We start from the raw sequence: 20484 nt of genomic DNA on the forward strand, positions 1-20484 counted from the left end.
AAAGTAGATAGTAAGGGAAAAATAAATGGTAAAAAAATGCTTTGTGGGGAAAAAAAATGATTATAAAAAACAAATGGTGGTAAAAAACAGAAAATAGATTGTGGGGGGAGAAAATAGCCGGTGAAAAAAAAAAGCTCCTGAGAAAGTTTTGCTTTCTCTCAAGAAAAGTACATCTGGTCATTCAAAAAGAAGTACTTATGGTCAATATATATATATATATATATATATATATATATATATATATATATATATATATATATATATATATATATATATATATATATTAACCAACTAGAAAACCATTATGCAAACCATAGTGGATTGAAATTGTAACAATTTCTCTACAATAAAATTTAAATATTTAAATATTAATATTGTACAGAGCTCGGCAGATGTTGTGAGAAACAAAACTAACATACTTTGCAAACTCCACTTAAAATTGTCTGTGTTTATCATCCCAATTTTTTATATTGTGTATTAATTTGTAAAAATAATAATAATGAATAAATAAATAAATAAATAAATATCTTTTCCCCTCGGACATCTGCCAGGCTCAAAAATGAAATTGTTGAAATCACATAAAAAAAAAAGAAATATTGAAATGTCTTCCTGTATTGTTATGTTGTCCCTTGAAAGCAGCTCCAGGTGTTTGCGGTGGCTGATCGGAGCTGCTCTCCGGCTGTAATCAGACAGAATAAATGAAAACACCTGCGCAGCTTCACGTGCTGAGCTGCAGCTTCAGGCCGCAGCTTCAGGCTGCAGCGAGCGTCAGCCACAGAAAACACGTATTTCAAGACAATATTTGTCTCTTATGAGGTGATTTAGTGAAGAAATTCCTCAGTGAAAGAAATGAAGGTGACATGTAACACTGTACAGCTGCTGAAGCACAAACAAACACAAAAAAACATTTTGTCTGTGTCAACATCCACATGTATATTTTTTCCGCAGCATAAATAAATCAGTCAGGTGGTTTTATCAGTTCACACATGAGAGCTCCACCAATCAGCTGAGACTCAACGCCCAAAAATAACGAGCAGAAGAATAAACCGGCAGGAGTTATTTTGACAGATGAAATATGTCTCTTTATGTGAAGCATTTGGTGCATTTAATATTTTTTCTAGTAAAGCATGTTGGGCTGCAGTTATTATTGTGAATCTATTTATTTATTTTCGGATCATAATCAAAATTACTGCAGAAAAAGAAAAAAAGGCATTTTTTTATCTTGATTTAGGATCTGGCTGAGACGAGAGGAGGACGTCTCAGAAGCTGAATTTAGGAAGAAAATGGTTGAAATCTGACATTTCTTGGATTTTTGGACATTGGTAGGATTTTAGGATATTTCTTAGATTATTGGACGTTTCCGTGATTATTGGAAACTTCTCAGACTTTCGGGTGTTTCAGGGATTTTAGGGTCTTCTCTGTGTCCTCTGTCGGGGGTGTGGGGGATCCTCCACTGGTACTTTTTCAGATAAATAAGCTCTATTTTGATGTTTTTTAATGTACTGTGACACCTCATCATTTTTATTGCGAATTATTATCAGGGGCAAGATTTGTCCCGCGGGCCGTATGTTGAGTTTCTCTGCTTTCGAAGCACAGTCCGAACAAACTGTGAGACAACTAGCCGACTCGCCGTTAACCTGACGCCAGAAACTTCCTGTTTGCGCTGGACTTTATTCAGGATTTTTACCTCCACCTCCGTCTCTTATGTGGTGCGTCCAAACAAACGAACCTGTGTTCAGTTTACTCACAAACTGTAATTTGTCTTGACATATTTTGATACACGTACATCGGTTTGCTACTAACAAGCTAATTCACAAACAAGCTAATTTTCTAAACAACAAAAACAGACATATCGGTCACAAAATGATCCGTTTTAAAGGTGCAGTCAGCGATTCTGCTCTGTGTTCATAAACAGCCCTGACCTTATGGAGAAAACACACGAAGGACAACATCAGCAACAGGGTTTTGGAGCTAATGCATATGACAGGGAAAAGGCCGTAGATAAATAATAACCAGGTACCGAACGCCAAGATGGCACCTGTTCAGTCCGATGAAACTGCCGGGCGCAAACGCCGAACAAGACTTCACAACAATAGAATTACATCTGAGCGGTTTTGAGATATTGAGTTTTAAAGTTTCGATTCCAAATACTAAGAATCATTAAATAACCTTTCTTTTAAAAAAGCATCTAAATTAAAAAAATAAGCCCACATAATTAGGAAGTTGTCACAGAGTAAGAATATGTGTAAGCTGGCGAATTACCACCTCGTGGTCGCCACAATCAGCACATTTTCAAAAATTGGAGTCACCAGTTCAGTATTTATTTCCCCTCCTGGTACCGAAAATATGATGTTAAGTAACGGTCAGAAATATTTTTTTTCATTATGATGTCACAGTGAAGTTGACCTTTGAGCTTTTGGATATAACGGGTCAGCATTTCACCATTTTGTCCTGTCAGACATTTGAAAGAAATATTGTCATTACGAGTGTGTGAGGTCTTGAGTTATGGCCAAAAAACATATTTGTGAGGTCACCGTGACCTCTGGCCATCAAATTCTAATCAGTTCATTCTTGAATCCAAGTGGACGTTTGCGCCAAATTTGAAGAAAATCCCTCGAGGTGTTCTGGTGATACTGCATTTACAAGAATGCCACATTAAAGGTCACAGTGACCTTGACCTTTGACCACAAAATTCTTATCAGTTCTTTCTTGAGTCCAGGTGGACGTTTGTGCCAAATTTGAAGATATTCTTTAGATACTGCGTGCATGAGAATAACAAGGACTCGAGGTTACACTGATGTTTGATCACCAAATTCGAATCATTTCACCGTCGAGTCAAAGCAGATTTCCCACAGAGGGAGATGTAATCTCTGGTCACTGCAAAATCTTACTCAAGTTTCGGATTTCAAACCTTTCTGGTTAAATTCGTGGCCTTTGGTTGAAGAATATTGAGGCCAACGTGGCGTTTGGTTGTTTTGAAGCCCTTTCTGGTGATTCTGGGGAAAGATACGAGAGAAAACTCGCCCTGATCGGCCTCGAATCACTCCTTAGGTTGTCCTACATGATCCGTACCGCTGCCTTCTCGCTAACTTTAAAAGATGAGTAAAATACTTTAAACCGGCTAACTGGGCTTATAGCGACCGGCAAAATGTACGGTCAAACACGCAGAGTGTCACTATTGTACCATCATATTTTCACCTTTCAGTATGAGATTTGTTTTTTCTGAGCTGATGTCTCGGGGAGACCAGGGTGTGTGTTGGTTGACACTCCTGTTTACGTGAGGCGGACATCAAGGACTAGAGATTTGTCTGGTCTTGTTAGCTGTGCAGCCGGTCCCTCAGCAGATCTTCCATCCTGTTCTCAACTCGTCAAATAGATCCAGACTGTCAGTCTTTCAGTGTACGAGTGTGACGGCGAAAACAACCTTCCACGTCCAACCGGAACGAGGCGTCAGACGATAACGCGCTCAGACGGAACTGGTGGCGTTGTTATTATACGCCAGGGGATGGCTGGACGGCACCAGGTGTGTCCACGCGCAACACGAAAACACGCCCGCGTGGAACTGGACGCATACGCGTGAAATACTGAAGGACGCCACCGGTAACAAGGTAATATAAGAAGCGCGAGTGCATTTATAGGGCGGGAGCCTGCAGTTCGCCTCCTGTGTGGATGTGTGTTGGTTTTTATTTTCGGCACCTTACCTTCTGCTGCATTTGCCGAAACCTGACCATTATGACACATCATTGGTCGCCGTGAGCTGTTGTGTCATCGGGGTCCGAGTCCCCCTGCACTGCAGGGAGAGCCCTCGGCCTGTTCAATCTCCTGCCGTCTGCAGAAGATACCAAAAATCTAACAAAACCAGAAACTTCAACAGCTTCCTCGCACAGACCATACGACTGCTCAACTCTTTTAAGTGCACAAACGTTGATATTTTTACTCTTTTTAGTAGTTTTTATCAGGCAAAGTACTGCACTTCATAATCTGTTTCTCTTCTTTGTTTTTAACGGTTGCCCAGAGGAACGTGTTATTTTGCGTCACTGTATGTGTTCACACTGGATGGATGGAAATCATAAACTTGAAACTTGATAAGGACCGTGATGCCTCTTCCCACCGTGTGCACGAGTTGACATCACGGTAACGGCATCCTGGAGCGTAAACAGCTGACACAGAAGGATACCTAAAACGCCACATGTAGACACAGAGGGTCACTGACAGAGCAGCACTGCGTGATGAGTCGGGACGAAAACGTGTTGGATCTTCGGCATTTGTGTTGCGTGTTGAGTAATTTAATTTGCTGCAACAAATGGCACAGTGATTTCTCCCTCACAGTCGCGCAGGTGACTGTGAAAGTGAGGAGAAAGGCAGAGGGAGTGCGAGGAACATTAAAACTTAACTCCACAGCACATTATCAACAATCCTCCAAAATCGCTGACTCCACCTTTAAGTGACAGAAAACTGAGTCTGTTCAAATCTGCCAGAAACAAATGTTTCTGTTCACAAATGCATTCAGCTGTTGGCCGTTGCTCCGGAGCCGCCGACCTCCAAAACGGCTGCCAGGCGGCGTGTTACATCACCTGAAAGCCCTCGGCGTTGTATCAGTGCAGCACCCACAGCACAGCACGCGTATGATAACTTTGTGTTTGCAGACGAGTCAGTGCAGTTTTTAGAAATGAAGAAACCTCTACTCCGGGCCAGCAGGGCGGCGCCGCCTCCTCCCTGCCCGCTCCTAGACGTCGGTGCTGACGCTGTGGGTGTAAACCTCCCTCATGGTGACGGAGCGGATGAGGTTGAGCTTCTGGTAGAAGCTGGCCAGGTCCATGGGCAGCTCCAGGTCCGACTGCTGCACAGTCCTGTAGCTGATCCTGCGCCCGCCGTTACACAGCCTTTCCGGGTGCTGCAGGTAGAAAGGCAGTGAACAGCGGGCGCAGGACGGGCAGAAGGCGTGTGAGCGCTGGCACCTGCGTGGCGGCGGCGTGGGGGAGTAGCTGGCGGGTCCGTTGGCCTCCGTGAGGAAGGTCGGGGGGTAGTTCTCCGGTTCGTCGCCGTAGTGCTCCGGCGTCGGAGGCGTAGGGGGAGCGGACAGAGCCAGAGGGCGGGAAGGCGACATAGTGGCGAGCTCTGGTTCCTCCTCTTCCCCCTTCTCAGACTCCTCCCTCTTACAGCAGTAATACTAGAGGGGTCAAAAACAAAAACAGAGCTTTAGGTCAGACGTCAAGACGTCTTTTACTGACAAACATGCAGAAGAACAAAACGAGGCCATGTTACTGATTAAACTGACCCCATAATTCTGCTGCTCTCATTCCGAAGTCGGAAAATTTGCTGCTTTTGCATTGATCCTGATGTAGGATCTCGACGCTAAACGCCACCTTTTGTGTCCACATGATGTGCAAGTGGACAGCGAGAGTTGATTATGTACAGCCGGCTTCTGGGTGAAAGTCCAGGGTTTGTTGGACCCATCCACCACCCCTTACGCCCGCCCTACAGGGACTCTTCAGCTCCTTAGATTACATTATTATCGGCAGCATTTCCAACTGACGCCGACCTGTGGCACATCAAACCGATGCGACAGGTGCTGTCCGCACGACTGCTGGTGTACCGCCAATTCTGCAGAAATTTTGCTGCAAGATCTAGATGCCAAAAGCCACTGTGGCGTTGTTTCTATCCGTTGGTAGACGGCTGGAAGGCATCGAGCACGTCCACATAAAACTTGCACATGAGAACTCAGCTGGACGTCACCGGTAACAACGAAATATAAGGAGCACAAGTGCACTTACAGAGCAGACGGGAGTGTTTGGGTCCCATAAACAACTAGCTTTCCTGCGTGAGTCCAGAGTTCGCTTCCCGTGTTCGCTTGTGTGTTAAACATCAGATGTGAAGTGAAGAGAAAACAGTCGTACCTGCAACCTACATAAACACAGAACAGCGACGATGGTCAGTAAGATGACTGTAGCCAGAATTCCTCCTGCGATGACCACTGTCCCGGCTGACATTCGAAATCCTCTCCATCAACAGCCTGCCGGACGAGAAGGAGAACAAAGGAGAGTGCGAAATAAGAGAGGCACAGAATTATTAGTATCACGTCTTTGTGTTCAGATTTGGACGAGTTTTGACTCTGAGAAGTCTGGCAGTCTGGTTTTTATTTAAGGTGAGAAAAACTTCAAAAAAAGGCCTCAAGGTTCCCGGGCATTTATTCAGTGAGATGAAAATCTGAAGAAGCCTCTAGTTCATTGTTAGCATTTCATGGGCCAACTGCATCCCATTAAAACATTTTGCATTTTTTAGTTGAAGGCATTCAGCCGAGCGCTCCCAAAGCAACCTGACAATTACACAATGAGGCAGTCAGCAGAGCGCAAACCTCCCGCCAACACCGAGACGCTCTCCACCCTGCAGAGCTGCGCTGTCGTTTGTCTTCCTGCACGTCATGGACACACAAAAACATGATAATCATGTGGTTTTATCAGCTCGGGCAAAAACAAAAAAAACAGTGACCCAAAAAAGCCTGCTGTTAACTTTTAAGAACTTAAACTACCACAAAAAGACGGTCTTCAGTAAAAGGCCATCTCCTAAATTATTGCCATAAAGGAAATCAGTTAATCACTTTAAAATCTAGATCGGCATCAGTATTTTTTTGTGCTGCAATATTTAACACGTATTTGAACCTTAAAAACCTGAGAAAATAGGTTAAAAATATCGTTATCGTTTTTACGAGGAAAAAGTCAATAAACAAACTGCAAGAAATCGGTAAAAGTGACAAGAAAACAAACTGGAAACTTTGACGAAAGCAGAGACGCGGAAATATCTGGTCGGACGCTGAAGGTGGCTCTTTGGTGTCGTGCTCATTCACCAAAAGCGCTGACAGAGCGGGCGAATTTGACGAGTTTTGACGAGCTGTGGTGTCTGACGGTGGAATCATTCACAAAGTGGTGATATTTGACGGCTTTTGAATGACAAATTGCCGTAGATATGTTAAAACTACATATTTTGGTCTAAAAATACACGCTTTGGTGGAGCACGGTCACTCCTGGAAAAAACGGTTCGATGCCTACAACGCTGCTGGAAACATGAGTCCCAAAATAACAACTGGTTTGTTATTTTGGTCTCAGTGGTCTGCATCCTTTGATATGTTTGAAAATGTAACATATTTGGGGTTTTCGGAAATGTAGAACTCTAATATTTGCTTGTGGTGACTTGACATTTTATTTTAAGAGAGAACAAAAAGACAAATATGAGTCGCTGGCCGTGTTTCCATTACAGATCTGCGAATATCTTAATATATTTTGAAAATGTCGATAAAACACAGTTGCGAGATGACTTCGTTTCCATCGACTGATGTTCTGCGACTTCTCCTCTCGCGATAACATCCCAGTAACCATGGCGATGGATGTCCAAAACATTGGCAGTTTTATTTATATTACAGCCACTCAATAAAGCCAAACTAATATCGCCATAATTTCTTTAGTCTCGTATCAGAATTAAGAAGATCTCGGTCTTGAAGTCTTGTTTTGTAGAACGTCATGTGACTTTGTTGTACTTTTTCTTCTTCTTTGGGTTTAATAGCAGTTGGTATCCATAAAGTCGCAGTACCGCCACCCGCTGTTAAACATCGTATGAGCTTTAAAAGAGGAAAAAAAAAGTATTTCCATTGCAGTTTTTCGAAATATGGCTGTTTTTAATTGCCTGAAATACCACCTTGTGTGAGTGTAAAAAACAATTTGCAAGGTTTTTTTTTCGAAATTGACGTGTTTCCATTAGGCGTATTTTGTATTCACAATGAGCCGAATACAAAATATAAGATTCATTTTGCGCAATTTGAGGGTTAATGAAAACACGCCTGTGATGAAGAAAAATAATTTAGGAAAAAAGGCAAAGAGAAACTTTGTGTGACTGAGGAGGCGTTTGTTCAGAGTCTCGTTGAAATTATATCAGCAGGCGAGCAAAAGTGAGACAGAGAGGCATTTTACATCTTATAATAATAATAATAATACATTTTATTTAAAGGGCGCTTTTCACAATATTCAAAGATGCATAACGAAGCAAAATCAAAGTCAGTAAAACATAAAAAATAAAACAAAATGAATAAAAGCAAGACAAACAAGCATGAAATGTGCATACATCAAACATTAAAAGCAGATTTAAAAATGTATTCATGTTTTATTCAGTTAATCACATCAGAGTGCAGTGTGCATTATTAGCAAAAGACAAACACTAAACGCCTTTAATGCAACAACGGATGGAAATGTTTCCACTTCTCCCTCTGAGCGTCCGCATTAATCCAAACCCTAACCCTCCTCACATCTCACTCAGCCTGATGTTACTTTATGAATTTAAATCATCAGCTTCTCATAATCAGCTTTCACTCATGTTTTATACAAGAAATGAAGAGTTTAAGATTTGAAAATGTGCAAAGAGTAGAAGTCAAACACCGGCAGGCAGATACCGAAAATCATCTTCTTCATCTTCATCTTCATCTTCATCTTCATCTTCATCTTCATCTTCATCGTCTTCTCCTTTAAACCCTTCAGACTTTGAGCAAATTATTTTGCTTTCTTTTGAAAACATTGTGAAAAAAATGTTTTAGAGATTGCAGAAAATTAGTAGATTTGGAAAATTATTTTTTCAAAAAAGATCAGGAAAATGTCCAAAAAAAGCACAACCTATATGATTATAATAATTAGGTATTTAAAAGTATTTATTATTTTTAAGAGGTTTTTAAGTAATTTCCATGTTTTTTATTGACTTTCTTTGTTTTTTGGGTAATTTTGGTGCCTGTTTCATTGTTTTAAATTGACTGTGTCATGTCAATGAACACTGATGTACTCTGTACTTTTCATGTACTTTTACACAGTTGTTTTTGCTGATTTTGAGGTAATCTTTTCTGAAGTTTCATGATGCCTTTTTCTCGTGTTTTTGTTTAGGTTTAAAAGGGTTAAAGCCCTAAAGGGTTAAATTTGTTGATCTCTGTCTCAAGTCATTTCAGTTCTCCATGTTTCTGTGTGATCAGCTGATGAGTTTCACCTGAGTCTGATTGTCACACCTGAGTCCTCTTACCTCGTCTATAAAAGCTGCCTGTGTCCGTCCCTCACGGTCACTTTGTCTTCGTCTCCTGTAGCAGCACGTTAGTTATTTTACTCGTAACTCCATGAAACTGCCTCTGAAGTCAAAGAAAAGACGTTTGGACTCTCTAAATGTCTCCACACTCACACATCAGGTCATATTCAGAGACAATAATCTGCCTGAACTCAAAGTGACTGATGGGAAAACTTTCACGCAGCAGCGAAGCCGCCGTCTTTTAAATTTCAGACACGTGAACAAACAAAGCTGGGAGCTGCCGAGCTCATCAGCACCCCGGGGATCAGCTCGCTCGGGTTTCCATAGCAACAGAGCGCCGGACATCAGCATCCCCGAGGGCCAAAGAGCCATTTACACACACACACACACACACACACACACACACACACCAACAAGCAGACACACAATCAAAGGTCAGCGTCCGTCTGTCTGTCCAATCGTCCATCCATGTCCGTCTTTCCATCCAGCTCTCCGTCTGTCCATCCATCCATCATTCGATTCATCCATCTGTCTTTCTATCAAACATCCATCCATCCATCCATCCATCCATCCATCCATCCATCTGTCTGTCCATCAAACATCCATCCATCCATCCATCCATCCATCCATCCATCTGTCTATCCATCCGTCCATCTATCGTCCATCCATCCTTCCATTAAACCATTAATCCATCTATGTCAATCTTTCCATCCAATTATCCAACTATCCATCCATCCATCAACCGATTCATCCATCTATGTGTCCATCAAACATCCATCCATCCATCCATCCATCTGTCCATCAAATATTCATCCATCCATTAAACCATCCATCTGTCCATCCATCCATCCATCCATCTGTCCATCCATCTGTCTATCAAACATCCATCCATCCATCCATCCATCCATCCATCCATCCATCCATCTATCAACCGATTCATCCATCCATTACACCGTCCAGCTGTCATCCATCCATCCATCCATCCATCCATCCATCTGTCTATCAAATATTCATCCATCCATTACACCATCCATCTGTCCATCCATCCATTCATCCATCCATCCATCATCCATCTGTCTATCCATCCATCTATCTATCATCCATCCATTAAACCATTAATCCATCTATGTCAATCTTTCCATCCAATTATCCAACTATCCATCCATCCATCAACCGATTCATCCATCTATGTGCCCATCTGCCCATCCATCCATCAATCTGTCCATCTTTCTGTCTGTCTATCAATCCATCCAACCATCCGTCAACATCCATTTACGATTCATCCATCTTTTTGTCCATCCATCCATCCATTCTTACATTGGACATTTAATCTTATTTCAATTATTCTAAAAACTTTCTAGAGTTGAGCCTCAGCAGCAAGTTTAAACATTTTTAATCAAAAAGGTTTAAATTTTCACATCAGACCTTCGGCCTAAACAACTCGCTCACAAAGACAGAAACTGTGCATCATCATCATCATCATCAATAACAACAACAACAACAACAACAACAACGCGTTACGAACACTGTATCAGCATCTGCGGTCGCCCTCTGGAGGTCGTTTTTATTTTTCCCTCATCACTGACGCAGATTATATAACGATGACTGCAGCTCCGGCTGCGTGTTTGTCTGTCCTGCTGTCCCAAAGACTCAAATATGGATTCATCCACTGCGATTCCTCGCCCCCGTCCCCGCCCACACCTTTTTTTTTTTCTTTTGGAAAGCAACCTTGAGTCCTTGAAAGGTGCTATATAAATCCAATGTATTATTATTGTTATTAAATTACAAAATAAATAATTTTAAAAAATGAAATTTAAAAAATCCATGTTTCCTTTTGTTTGTTCCATAAAGTGAGCAGCTGTCACCGACCCTTAAAAAAGTGAAAATGTATATTTGTGAAATGTTTTTAAAGATCTTCAGTAGGAACCAATGGGCTCGCAGCTGACAGTCAGAAACCCACAAACATGTTGTTTGTTTGAGTATTTCTTATGACGTTTGTTTTTTAGCTTGATGATTGTTTGACCCTTTTAAACTCGCAGCTCAGACGCCTTTTATCCAAAATATGTGGCTGTATATCACACGTCCTCACAGGAGTATTATATAATAGATGAGGTGACTATAAATTGTATATTGAGTCAGGGCCAGAGCTACCATTAAGAAACTATAAAAGTAATCATATTAAAATATATTTAATATGACTGCTCATAGGCCAATAAATAAATGAAAGCAATCAGTTTTTTCTTTTTATGGCCAACAGGAGGAGACTTTATACCTTCATACCGAGAAAGACAGAAAATCTATACGAACATTTAAGTGAGTGAATGGATGCTTTGAAACCTGAGCAACCTGACTTTAAAAACATCGCAGAAATGACCCTAAAAACTGCAAGAAATTTGTAAAGTAAAAGTAAATTACACGACAATCAGCGCAAATAGCACAAAAAAGGAAAGAAAAAAGGAAAAAAAGGAAAAAGGTCCTTAATTTGAACAACAACTAATTATTATTTGCAATTGTAAATCAATTTGCAGGGCACTTCTTGTCCCTGATCCAGGTTTCGAAGGGTTAAACTTATAATCTTTTATTTTGTTTTGGGCCAACATTTTCCAAAGACTGGGCGAGACTTTGAAAGACTTGGTGGACTCATAATCTCAGTTTTTCTAAAATCCTGGAGACATTCCTGTGGTGAGTACACAGATGCATGAAGGACGGTCAGTTATACTCATTCATACAGGGACACCTCCAAGCATTTAATCAAAGACGTGATTTAATTCATTTAACACATTAATAAGTCACATGACAGCTGTAGGGAGTGAATGTGGACATAAAAGCCTATTATGTAGCTTATGGTCCGACTTTCACGCAAAATTACGCGCATTTCTGACCGTTAAAAACTGATCAGGCACGTTGGATAAAGTTCATTTAAACATGCACACTTTCAGTTCAGTAAGTCTCAGCAGCCTCTTTCACTCAGCTTTCAAGGGTGTGGACTCATACACCAGCACAACACACACACACACACACACACACACACACACTGAAATGCAAGACTGGAACTGCTACACTAGCTTCAATTGTGCGTTTCTATCCTGAAATTCGTGATTTGCGTGCGTAAAGGCTGTTGCTGCTGCTGTCAAAAATACCCACCCACAAATTAGGGAAACCACAACAGACAGTCAACTAAAGTAAATATTACTTCGTGATTTGTCGAAATTAGCTTTTAAAAACCTCAGCAGTGGTACAAAATTTCCTTTATTTAGACTTTACGCGCATTTTACGCAAAGCTTTCCAGCACGGTTTTTAGGGTTTTTTCATGGCACAAGCTTCCGAACGACTGATTTCTGGTACTTTGCACAGTTTATATCCACTTTTGCAATAACCACAGGCACTCACATACAACCAGGTGATGATCTTACCCATCACATCAGTATGTGGATCGTCGCATGTCGTCCCCTGCGGCACCTCCAGCTCCGGGCGTCCCGGTTTGCGGGCAGAGGTGATGGGTAGGAGGGTCGGGTTTCAGCTGGAGGAGGTGTAACCAAACCTCTAAGTGTGAGCTTACAGCAGCGTTTTAAGTCCACACACACATCTGACCTGTGAATGAGGAGCAAAGGTTTGTCCCGGTGCGTCAAAGAGAGAAATGTGTCTTCACATCTCTTCTGAAAATTCACAACCTGCGCTTCGCTCCACAGCTGGAGACGTCAGAAACGCGGCGAAAAAAGCAAACTTTTATTGAATGAGGAAATATTTCCTTCGTTTCTTCTTTTAATTTGCGATTAGTTTGCTTTTGTTTGCTTCAGAGCAGATTGTAGTTTTTCAAAAAGCTGCCTAATTCAATAAAATCCCCAAATTTTGAAATATTTCCCCTCCGGGTCCTAAGGTTTCCTTTTTTGGCTTTAGTCCCAACAGAAAGCAAACAGCTGATCCAAAGGCGCGCAGGAGGAGAGAGAAAAGCTCCGGTCCGCTTCTAATTAATTGGGGGATGTATGTTCTGCTCACCGGATCCGGTCTCATCCTGTCTGTGTTGCAGCGCATTAATTTCCAATGCTGACCTGACTGGATGTGACCGTGCGTCATCGCAGCGCGCGCTGCATAAATACCTGAAGGATGCATCGCTGGTCCCTGCAAATCCTCTTTATTTGACCCTTTATTGCAGTGATACTCAATTTCCGACGCCAATAGGGTTCCTGGTGGTTTCAGAGTTATTTTGTAATTCAGAATAAAAATAAAGCGAGTCACACTCGGAATTGTTTTTGTACTTTTAATATACATAAGGTGCCAGAGTGCTTAAAACAGCATCAAAATAGAGCTTGTTTATCGAAAAAGTGCCTGTAGAGGATCCAACACCCCTGACAGAGGTCCTAGCTAAGCCCCTAATGTCCTAAAATCCGAAAAATGTCCTAAAATCCGAGAAACAAGTGAAAACAGCTGACGCACAAGGGTACCTAAAATGTAAAAGGTCCTAAAATCCATCCGGGAAATGTCCTAAAATCCACGAAATGTCCCATTATCTTAGAAATGTCCTAAAATCGCGGAAACATCCTATAATATGAAAAATATCCCAAATCCTTAAAACTTAAAACTGAAATTCTTGAAAATTCCTAAAATCTGAGAAATATCCTAAAATCTTTGAAAACTGCTGAAATCATAAAAAAACCCAAATTCTACAAACATCTGTAAAAAATCCATAAAAATGTATCAAAATAGAGCTTGTTATTTAAAAAAGTGCCTGTAGAGGATCCCTTACCTGACAGAGTTCCTAGCTAAGACCCTAATGTCCTAAAATCCTAAAAATGTCCTAAAATCAAAGAAACAAGCGTAAACAGCTGACACACAAGGATACCTCACAGGTCAGAAGGAGACGCTGAAGGTCACTGACAGAGCGGCACCATGTGACGAGTTGGGATGAGGACGTGTTGACGTTTGTCCAGCGGCGTATCATACTGCCAGCAGTTACTTTTGGCGTCAGTTTCTGACGCCGAAATCACTGACCGAGCAGCAGGATTTGATGAGATGGAAACTGGAAACTCAGACGTGGAGCTGATTTCTGAACCCCTGAAGGTCCTCTGGTATTATTAGTTAAATGCACATAAAGCTTTGATTTAAAAACAAACGTGTAACATTACAACTTCACTGAAACCAAATTAAATCAGTTATTTGCCAAAGAAAGTGAAAGCGAGTCTCTGGTTTTTCAACAACCTGTAAACAATATAACTAACTAACTAAAATAATAATAAATCAAATAAATCTTGGCGCTGTACATTTCTGCAAACCACAGACGTGTTACACTTTTAGATTTTACATTTTTGACAATGCTTTGGTTAATTTATTCATTTACATTTATTAATTATACATGAAAAAATATGTTACAGAAAATTAGAGCTCACATGTTCTTTTTTTTTTAGTTTTTTTTAGTTTTCTTTTGTTTTTGGACCATTTCTTGTTTAGTTGCTCATTGCTGTCTTCCAATGTTTTTGAAAGAAATCAGGCCAGTTTGCTCAGGTTTGAAAGGGTTAATGTGTGGTTACGTTTAGGCACAAAAACACTCGGTTATGGTAAAGAAAACAGTTCTGGTTTCATCGTATGAAGCACTTTGTGTTTGTATGAAAACTTCTATACAAATAAAGTCTGCTTGATTGCTGCTTCACTGTCGTGTTGGTCCGCCTCCTCCGTCGCTCCACTTCGAGCAGCACCGAGAAAAGACGAGTTTGAGGCCGAGAAAGAAAAGATTTTATCCAGTGAATAATTTAGAGGTGAAAGCAGGCTGAGATTCCACTGTATTGTACAGACAAGAGCGTGTAATATTAATGAGCGGAGACGTTAGAGGTTACTTCTCTTCTCTCCTGCTGTGCTTCATCTCTTCAGTGTCGGGCCCTCCCACAGGAAGCCGCACAAAACAGATTTTCGGGTCAAACCTGCAGAACTTCACTGACACGATGGGACAGTGTGACTTTTAAAGGGCTTTTTCAGTTAAAGACAGAAAATAAGAGTCAGTGTCACTGTGCAGTGAGTCTTAGAAGTCAGTCTGTGTTTTAAACAGAACAACAGAAACATTGTTTTTTTTAGAAAGTTGCAGCTTTTTTTAACCTCTCAGGGAGAAAGACTTAACACACGATGAAGAGTTAAAAAACAAATCAAAATCAATGCAGAAAAAACAGATTTAACCCCTGACATATCCCAATCTGTGATCATTTTAAAACATTTTTTTCATGTAGTAGTATTGAAAATCTTAAAAAGATAAAAAAAAAAATCTGAAAATATAGTGGCATCATTACAAAAAACAGGAATTTAAAGGGTCAACATTCTGTAAATTAATGAGTATTTGATAGTAATTATTAGTACTGATGTAAGTTAAACATAATCACATTAATGTATATATTAATGTATAATATTTGATGTGTTTTTTTGTGCAAAAAAAGAAGCTTGAAGTGCTTTTTGTGCACAGAGCAGTGGAGTGTGTGTGATATTAAAGCGTGTTACACATGTTGGGTTTCATCAGCAAAACAACGGTCTGATCAATCCTGATAGAAACAACTCAGTTTGCAGGGGTTGTCACTCTGAAAAAAAAAAAAAAAAAAAAAAATATATATATATATATATATATATATATATATATATATATATATATATATATATATATATATATATATATATATATATATATATATATATATATGTGTGTGTGTGTGTGTGTGTGGTTCAGCACATCACAGGACACACTCAGAAGCGGTTATTTCTCTGTTTGGCTGTTAAAACTGTCGTCAAAGCTGTGCGCTCTTCCTGGTTCACACACACATCCTTCAAATGGTAACTGATAATCAGCAGCTCTTTGTTCTCCTCTTCACTCCTCCTCCTCCTCCTCCTCCTCCTCCTCTCACTGCCCGTCCACTGACATCGCTCAATAAGACAAACAGGGTCTCGGTGTAAGTCATCCACCCGGCATTGATTCCCACATCAGGCCGATGGATTAGATTACAGCAGGGACCGTGTACACCTGGCAAGGTCAGGTAACAGGTCAGCACTGATGAGGCAGAGTCCGATCCAGACGGAGAGTTCACTGTCACACGGAGCTTTTTACAGCGACGAGCGACTCATTTCAGCCACATTAAACCGTGCTTCTGTGAGGAAACTGAAGGAAAGGCGTCAGTGAAAAATGTGGTTTAAGTTTTTTTTCTGACAGTAAAAATAAAAGTCAGTATCAACATTTACAATATGACCTTTTACACACGTCATCAAAAAAGCTGGAGCAGTGATGCTTAAATCTGGTGGTGCAAAGTGGTCACCCGAACAGTTTTTAAAAAATTACAGTTTAAAAAAGTGATGCACACTGGGATGTTTTGTGCTTTTGTGTGAATTAAACAGCAACAAGATAGAGCTTGTTTATGTGGAGGATCCGCCACACACACTGATAGAGGTCTGAGCTAAGACCCTAATGTCCTAAAATCCTAAAAATGTCCTAAAATCATATGGACCCAAAATAACAAAAACATGATTAAAACATTTCAAGAAAATTATCTGAAAATAAGGAAGAAAAGTAACGTAAATAACAAAAACAAACACCAAAACAACCTACAAAACGTGCAGAAACTTTTTCTGTAACATAATAATAAAATATGTAATTGTGATGATTATACACAGTTTTCTGGACACATTTCTGGCAATTTGTGGGACATTTCTTGTCAAGTTGGTCTTTGTCTTTTTGTCCGCGTTTTTGAAAGAAATAAAACCAGGTTCAAAGGGGTTCAAACTTGAGTTTAAATTCTGCGGTTTGGATTAAATCTGGATTCACATCACTTTGCAGGTTGCTGAGTGTAAATGCACAGTCAGTTTCTCTCCTCTTTGCTCTCGTCTCGTTGCAGCTTGGATCCTCTCAGCAGGCGAGGATCCGTGTCCTCCAGCATTTGTTCCGCTCCGGTTCATAATCCTGACTGGCACCGAGGAGCCGCAGAATCCTTAATGTGACACGACGTCATGATACCCACCACATGCCATCGGTCCTCCTTTTGTATCTCTCACATCCTGACAAGCCCTCCGTCGAGCACGCCGCCTCGCTCTGACTGATCTGAGCTCTTGTTCTCTTAGTCAGAACATCACCGAGAACACGGCCGCCAGCGAGCGAGCCGGCGGGCCGCCAGCGTGTTTCCAGCTCCCTCCGGCTTCCTGTTTACATCTGCAGCGTCTCCACAACAAGCTGTGGGACCAGAACTGAAACGTTTCTCCATCTGACTTATCAAACAACATTTTCATCATATCAATTCCACTTTTAAAACGATTATTAAACTGTGCTTTTGCATTTTTTTGTGCCCTGATAGCCGTGGCAGAGGCTTTTTTTTTGGAGTTGTCAGTCTGTCCGATTCCCAAATCCCACCTTGTGCGAGTGTTAACACGTTTTTGTGGGAAATGGGAGTTTTTTTTATTATTAATACTTTTTGTTAGTGTTTTTTTGCTGTAATGTTATGTTGCCTGCAAGGAAGACTTGCTTGTTATCTTTGCGTCAGCTAATGGGGATCCTTATAACAAACAAATAAAATTAAATAAATACATGAATAATGATAATAACAATAATAATAATAACAATAAATAAAATAAAATGAAGTACCTATAGGGCAGGCAGGAGGGGCAATGGATGGGTCCGACAAACTCCGGACTTTCATGCGGGAGTCTGAGGTTTGCTTCCTGCATATTTCTACATCTCATCATGTGCCTTTGTTGCCAAATCCTAAGCATTTTGTTGCTGTTGTTGACATCCCGGCGTTTTGTTGCGGCGTTATGAAGCATCAGCAGCAGACGCAGGACGATATCTGGAGCGTAATATGTAGACACAAAAGTCCACTGACAAAACAGCAATAGGTGACGACTTTGGATGCGAATGTGTTGCATAACTGTATCCAGATACACAAAATCCATCCAGCCACGGATGAAAATCACCCCAAAAAATGCCAAGAGCCACAGCAATGGTTCACGTGCAGTTCACTGAGATGGACAGTAAAGCACATTAAACATAACAGAAACACACGGCGCTCTCAGCCTCCTCTGAGCGCTGAATCACAGCGACAGACAGCACGAAGCACAACACAGACACTCATTAAAACTCTTTTCAGCGGAGATGACTCCTCCAGCTTCTGGCTCTCGGCCTCAGCGGAGTCAGTCCTGACAAACCGGCCCGCGGCTCTGAATCACGGCAACACGTTCTGTCCCAGCAAGTCCTGGGAACAACCGCATGCTGGACTCTGGTGAAACTGTTACAGGAGAGATGAATTTTAGCATCTTCATTATTTCATTATTCATTATTGTTCTGTTTCTTGCACTGTTACACTGTTACTTGTGTTACTTGTTTTGTTTTGCACTGCTAGACTCGTACTTTTATATTTTATATTTGTATCTTCTATTTTATCTGTTTTCTTTTTTTCTATATTTATGTTGCACCAACCCACCAGAACAAATTATCCTCGTACTGTGTTAACTATACCTGGCAATAAATCTTTTTCTGATTCTGATTCTGATTCCAGGGAAGTATTTTTGGAGCAAGCATGTTTTGTTTAGTTTTTACATTTATAATTCATGCATTAGACAGTGCAGATCATTGCAACGTAGTCATGGCGGCAGATAAATGGCGTGACAGTGGACTTAAAGATCTTGTCGGGGTTTCTCTGCCATCAATAAAACGCTGTTCACAACGTTTGGCCGTCGTAAACCGCTCGCCGTCTGCCATGTGCCCTGTCAGCTGTAAAGAGAACCGTTGTCTAAAGTGCCAGACGCCATCGAAGGTGAGCAGTTGCAGGTGCAGTAGCTGCTGGTGAGGATGACGAGGACGAAGATGAGCTTCTCTGAGACCGTTTTTGCAGTTTGTGCACATTTTCTCCAGCTGCTGTATCAGCTGTTCTTAGAGGGCCATTTGCATGGCAAAGGTTGTTGCATGAAATGTTAAACTTTTGTTGCAAGTTTGGCCTTTCGTTCACACGACGACAGCATTTTGGGGGCCTGAAAACACAAACTGTTGGAACTGGGTTCATGTGCATGAAACGTGGAGGACAGCATCAGGTGAAATGCTGCTCGTAATTATGTTAATAGAAGCACGAGGGCGAGCAGGAGGTCTACACAAATTTTGACGATCTGACACAGATCAGGTGCGTGCCAGGTAGATGCTAAAGCTGGTTTTTGAAGAATAAAAACGAGATGTATGTTCTCATTGTTCCAGTTGGTGTTTGATCTCCCGTCGTTTCTGTCAGTCACCTCCGTGTGCCGCCTGCAAACAGAGAAATGCCACAAAATGTCATTTTAATGTCGTCACATGTTAATAAAGAGCATCGTTCTTAATGAGAACAAAACAGATGCTGTTAAAATGTGCCCTTTGATTTCGACAAACTGGTGCAGGCTGCAGCTCTTGACGTGTGAATGTTCTCTGAGTGTTTGCTGAGCGTCTCCTGCAGCTGTGTGAACGTCAGAGCAGACGTCCTCTTTCGGTCTCGGCTTACAGGTGTCTACTGTTTCACCTCTTATTTAGTCTGGGGATTCCAGTGTGAGACGAGCCTCCGACCGGCCTGAGGAGAGGCGGCGAGGGAGCCTCTGGCACCCAGCAGCTTTATTATCATTTCATCAGCCTGCAGGTTGTCTGTGAAAGGTCAGACTCCTGGACGGCGACCTGCTGCGGTGTGAAGGCCCTCGGCGCTGTGGTGAACTACACGGCTTAGCTGGATCTCCTTAAAACGCGGCAGGGTGAGAGAAATGTGATGGTAGCTCGATCCTCCGAATTAGCCCTCCCCGGCTTTCCCACCAAACCCCAATGTTAATAAAATATATAGAGTTATCCTCATGTTACGGCCCGTGATGTCAGGCCGCCGCTCCGCGCCCACGTCCTGCGTCATCAGCCGGGCCGGGCAGCAGAGGTCGGAGTCTGGATCCATTCAAACGGCCACCCGATGCTGAACGCTACACAAACAGAACGTCAGCTTCAGACAAAACACAGGAAAGAAGCTTCTGCTCCGTTTGATTTGCTCTCAGCGGTTTAAGGTGTGAAATGTGATTTCAAGAGGACACATAAATGCCCAAAGGCTGTTAGCTTTGCACGTGTTTAGTAAAAGGTTAGAGCAATTCCAGGATTTTGGGGGGTGAAGTTCTTGTCAAATTTTATTCTTATTCGTTCATTTAATGTAATTTCTGTCAAGTTGCTATCACTCAAAGTGTAATATGAAGCCTTAATAAAAAGTAAACAGGTGAGTTATATAAAATCCATCCCCTGTGCAGTTTTCATGAATGTTGAAACTACTTTACTTTAAGCCACATAGATTTTCCCTGAAAGCAGAATGATAATGCAGCGCGTGCGTAAGTCCTGCTTTACGAGACTACTGGAGTATAAACTTACCCCCCAAAGATTACTTCTGTTAGTAAAAACATTTTACAAAAGATATATTAAAAAATACAGTGTGACAGTTGTACCTT

The 20484-nt window shown here is 41.3% G+C and overlaps 1 protein-coding gene across 1 annotated transcript; it reads right to left on the reverse strand.

The window, feature by feature from the left end:
* Nucleotides 1-262: 262 nt before the first annotated feature.
* On the reverse strand, nt 263-13026 carry fam163b (family with sequence similarity 163 member B). Its single transcript, XM_042487532.2, has 3 exons — nt 12462-13026; nt 5898-6013; nt 263-5170 (listed from the first exon to the last, which is right to left on the reverse strand). Exons 2-3 carry the CDS (start codon nt 5988-5990, stop codon nt 4727-4729), a joined length of 537 nt encoding a protein of 178 aa, XP_042343466.1. The 5' UTR covers nt 5991-6013; nt 12462-13026; the 3' UTR covers nt 263-4726.
* Between the last annotated feature and the right edge of the window lie 7458 nt (nt 13027-20484).

The sequence above is a fragment of the Plectropomus leopardus genome, chromosome 4 (assembly GCF_026936395.1).
Source record: "Plectropomus leopardus strain MGB_pleo_1.0 chromosome 4, ASM2693639v1, whole genome shotgun sequence".
Classification (NCBI taxonomy): domain Eukaryota; kingdom Metazoa; phylum Chordata; class Actinopteri; order Perciformes; family Serranidae; genus Plectropomus; species Plectropomus leopardus.

Coding starts and splice junctions, on each gene's coding strand:
- fam163b (XM_042487532.2), bottom strand. CDS start 5,990: ATGTCAGCCGGGACAGTGGTCATCGCAGGAGGAATTCTGGCTACAGTC. Junction 5,171..5,897: donor TGTGTTTATGTAGGTTGCAG/GTACGACTGTTT, acceptor TGACCCCTCTAG/TATTACTGCTGTAAGAGGGA.